This window comes from Aptenodytes forsteri, unplaced genomic scaffold (assembly GCF_000699145.1).
Source record: "Aptenodytes forsteri isolate BGI_AS27 unplaced genomic scaffold, ASM69914v1 Scaffold84, whole genome shotgun sequence".
NCBI classification, from domain to species: Eukaryota; Metazoa; Chordata; class Aves; order Sphenisciformes; family Spheniscidae; genus Aptenodytes; species Aptenodytes forsteri.
In genome coordinates this window covers 2,225,098-2,228,745 of record NW_008795492.1, presented here as the reverse complement: position 1 = coordinate 2,228,745, position 3,648 = coordinate 2,225,098, and the positions used below count along the sequence as shown (strand labels likewise).

General features: G+C 43.2%; 2 protein-coding genes across 2 annotated transcripts in view; one reads left to right on the top strand and one right to left on the bottom strand.

Moving 5' to 3' along the window:
* LOC103900910 (multidrug resistance-associated protein 6) overlaps nt 1-3,317 on the bottom strand; it is a 25,906-nt gene extending 22,589 nt beyond the window's left edge. Inside the window, exons 1-4 of the mRNA XM_019472660.1 lie at nt 3,309-3,317; nt 2,212-2,388; nt 1,728-1,853; nt 937-1,074 (exon numbers count right to left, since the gene is read on the bottom strand). Coding sequence (XP_019328205.1) covers nt 937-1,074; nt 1,728-1,853; nt 2,212-2,388; nt 3,309-3,317 — 450 coding nt within the window. The remainder of the gene's footprint in view (nt 1-936; nt 1,075-1,727; nt 1,854-2,211; nt 2,389-3,308) is intronic.
* Nucleotides 3,318-3,439: 122 nt separating this feature from the next.
* The window catches only part of LOC103900909 (nodal modulator 1), a 29,907-nt gene continuing 29,698 nt past the window's right edge, over nt 3,440-3,648 (top strand). Inside the window, exon 1 of the mRNA XM_009281692.2 lies at nt 3,440-3,511. Coding sequence (XP_009279967.1) covers nt 3,440-3,511 — 72 coding nt within the window. The remainder of the gene's footprint in view (nt 3,512-3,648) is intronic.

Genomic DNA, 3,648 nt, shown 5'->3' with positions numbered 1-3,648 from the left:
TAACTCCTGAAACTGGAATATCAGAAAATGCTAAATAATGGACATATTTATAGTGACGGTTTTATCGTGAGGCTTTATAGCAGTCTAGTCAAGTCAGATGTCCACGTTGCATCATTATTCAGGGAACTTTTGGTGCTCTGAGGGATACAAGCTCCTTGCTCACCTAGTGGGATGAGTTGTTGACATAATAAAGCAGTTGCCAGTTTTTATTACAAATGGTGTGTCTAAGAGGCTCCATGAAGGGCTCTCTAACTACTTTTGTGAATGAGAAAGAGGAAAAAACAAGGAAAAAGTCTGAGTATTTTTGGAACTGTATTTTGGTAGCAAGAAGCGGCAAACTGTTATTTCTACAAGAGGCCTGGTGCCTGAGTATCATTCAACACAGCAGGAACAAGCAGGTTCCCAACTGTCTTTTGTTTAGTTGACTCCCAACTGTTTTGTTTAGTTGCTGCCTATTTTTTGCCTATTACTTAAACACACAGGTAACATAAACTTTTGTTTATTCCTTGTTGATAGAAAGGTATAACTGTTTGCCTGAGAAAAATGGCCACTGACAGTAAGTCTCAGATGTGTAAACCCAGCCAGCACTCCTCCACAAATAAACATTCATCACAAATATCCAAATAATAAAAATGTGTCATATATCAACATATTTATGCTGATACAAAATCTGGTGTAAGGCCAGTTTTTAGTGACAGTGTTTATGTTCATTTTGCTTTTATTCGTATATGAAGTCTGCCAAGTTCTCAGAAAACCACACTATCTACACTGAAAGGCATAATATGGATGGAGATGACAAAGTATCATCAATCATTTTTCTCAGCACATATCTTGAGAGGAATTTGGTTCTCCACCTCACAATCAACGAGGCAAAAAGAGCCCTGTTGTTTAGAGACTTCATACCCCTGCACGTTAAAGATACGTGATTTCACTTACTCTTTCCAGGGCATGTTGGACTTTGGAACTAAACATCACAACTGCAGCCACGAATGAGAGCAGCCAGTAAATCAACAGGATGCCTGAAGACTGGATGCCCATCATTCTTTCTGCTTGGGTAAGGAACATGGCAAGGATCTGCGAGGAAGTACAAATTTGTCTAAATAAATAGCTGGTAATGGAATGCCAAACATTATTATCAAATTAACGGATAAAATAGAGGAAAATCATTTAGTTTCTTGCCCAAACATTTCAAGATGTTCAGAGCTGCAGTATTGTTCCTAAAAGGCTAAAACTGAAAAGTATTATGTGCAATTTTGCACTCAAGAATGTCTCTCCAGAAAGGGCAAGTAATAAAACTACAAGTGGGCCAACAGGCTGGGAGGATCTAGGCTGTGAAGACGCAATGACAGAAGAGGAGGCTAGGCATCTAGGTTGAACAGAAATCCCATTTCATTCTAAACCATACTAAATCGCATACCGTGGTTATGAGAAACTAGATCTTGTCTTGTTGTTGTGAAACCTCTTTCTAAACACTACTGCTACCTCTGCTCTTGCGAGGTGTACTCTGCCTACAGGGCTCTATACCGTAGCTGTAGACCCAGTGGTCTGCCCCAACTCCAAACCCCTGCTGCATCACACAGCAGAAACTCACAAAGCGTGTCTCCAGCCAGAACTACTCCCCATCAGTTATCTTTGTGCTCAAAGACACTGAGAAACATGGGAAATACAAGATCCGCCCCAGGAGGGCTAAGCTGGGCCACACGCAGATAAATCAAAGGAAGAATTACCATTGTGATTCCCACCATGGCAGGGCTAATGAAGAATGCTGGAGCCCGTGGGATTCCTTGGCTTATTTCCCACAGTACGAAGAAGACATTAGAAAAACACAGTATTACCAGGATGAATCCAAGGACCTGGGGCAGAGACAGCAAACACACATTGGAATGGACTGAAATGATGATGGGATGATCTACTGAACTGAATGCTCCAAGCAGCCTGGGCGGTAAGACTGGAGAGGTGGAAGAGCAGGTTTGGGATAGAGCGCGTTATGGGAAGTAGCGGGGAACCGAATGGAAGTACAGGGGAGAAGATCTTATGACAGTTCTTCCTAAAACTTTACTCTATTTATACTGACCTGACTTTACCTGAGTCAGTAAATGTCAAAGCAAACACCGAGATGGATCATCAGAAAAGAGTTAACGATTTAGAAAAATTAAGTTCTGCATCGAAGTTTTGATAATGCTAGGATCAAACCCCATCCTCCACCCTTACCATTTTGGTTTTGAAGATGTGGGACATCCTGATATAGCCTTTGTTTTTCTGTCGAAGATACAAGTAGTAGAAAGGAAAACAGATCCAAAGATAGGCACAAGGGATCCAAGCAATGACTGTACTCTCAAAGCACCAGGTAAATCTTGGGGTGTTTGTATACCATGTCTGGTTCCAGTCCTGTCACAGAATCAACACAGAAGTGAAACAGTAAAGCTAACGTATGCAGAATTTCACCAGCTAATGCAAGCTGCTAATGCTACAACTGAGATCTACTATAATGTTAGAGGAATTTGATTTAGGGTTTCAAATGTAAAAAACATTTGGCAACAGAGGGGCTGCTGGTGAACAGTAAGGTGTCACAGGTGAGCGAGGGAGGACTCAGCAGTAGCATTTTGGAGGGAATGGAAGTAGAAAGAGAGGGGGGAAAAAAAAGGTTGGAAAAGTGAAAGGTGCCAAAGAAAGGACATCATGTATCACAACTAGAGAGAAAAAAAAGAGAGGAAATTTAAGTTATTGAATGTGGAATGAGAAAAAGTAATCTGGGAATGAAAAAGATGATCGGCATTTGGGAACCATCAGAATAGTCAGTAGGGAATGACCAGTGAAATGGAGATTAGGAGGAAAGAAGTGTCCTAGTGCATAAACTACATCGCAGCTGCGTTTCCTCAGCTGTATTTATAATCCTTTTGTAATTTGACTAAACATAGTTGGATTTAATAATACTAAATACTAAAAAATACTAAAAATACAGCAAACTAGATGAACAGGTGAGAGTATTTTTTCTTCAGCAGCTTGTGGAGGTGGTTCAAGTCCTTTATGTGGAGGATATGATGCAAAGCAAGGCTAAGGGAATCACTCGATGAAAAGAGAAAGCAGATCACGGCTCACAAATTATTATGGGAGTTTATCAGCCTTGAGGATTGATGTGAGTGATGCGAGTGATGACTCCATCCATGTGAGTCTGGACCAATCAACTCATTAGAGCCCTTTCAAAGGTATTTCTGTAGTGGGTCATTCAGCAGATACTTTCTGCAGACAATAAAGGGACTCATTTCAATACCCTTCCAGCAGTGCAGCTGGACTGCACGCTCCCACACAACTCTCATCGAATTTGCTGTAACTGTATCCAGACTTGAGCTGTTCTCTGTTTGGGTGAAAACTTGTCCCCGGGAGGCAAAGTCCGTAACACCAGCAACCTCTGATGGAAATACACTTCACCGCTTACAGTATGTCAGCCGCCTTACTCGAGTACCACGCTGGCAAGTGCTACCCGGCTGGAGGGTCCGTGGGCACTCGGATGGTGCCGACCCGCGGAGCGGCTCTCCCGGCCCCACGCAGGAGGAACCCGAGGAACCCGCGCACCCCGCACCCCGCGGCCGGGCCAGGGCTGGCCGCCGCCACCGCTCGCTCTCTTCGCTCGCACGGCGGGGTGCTCGG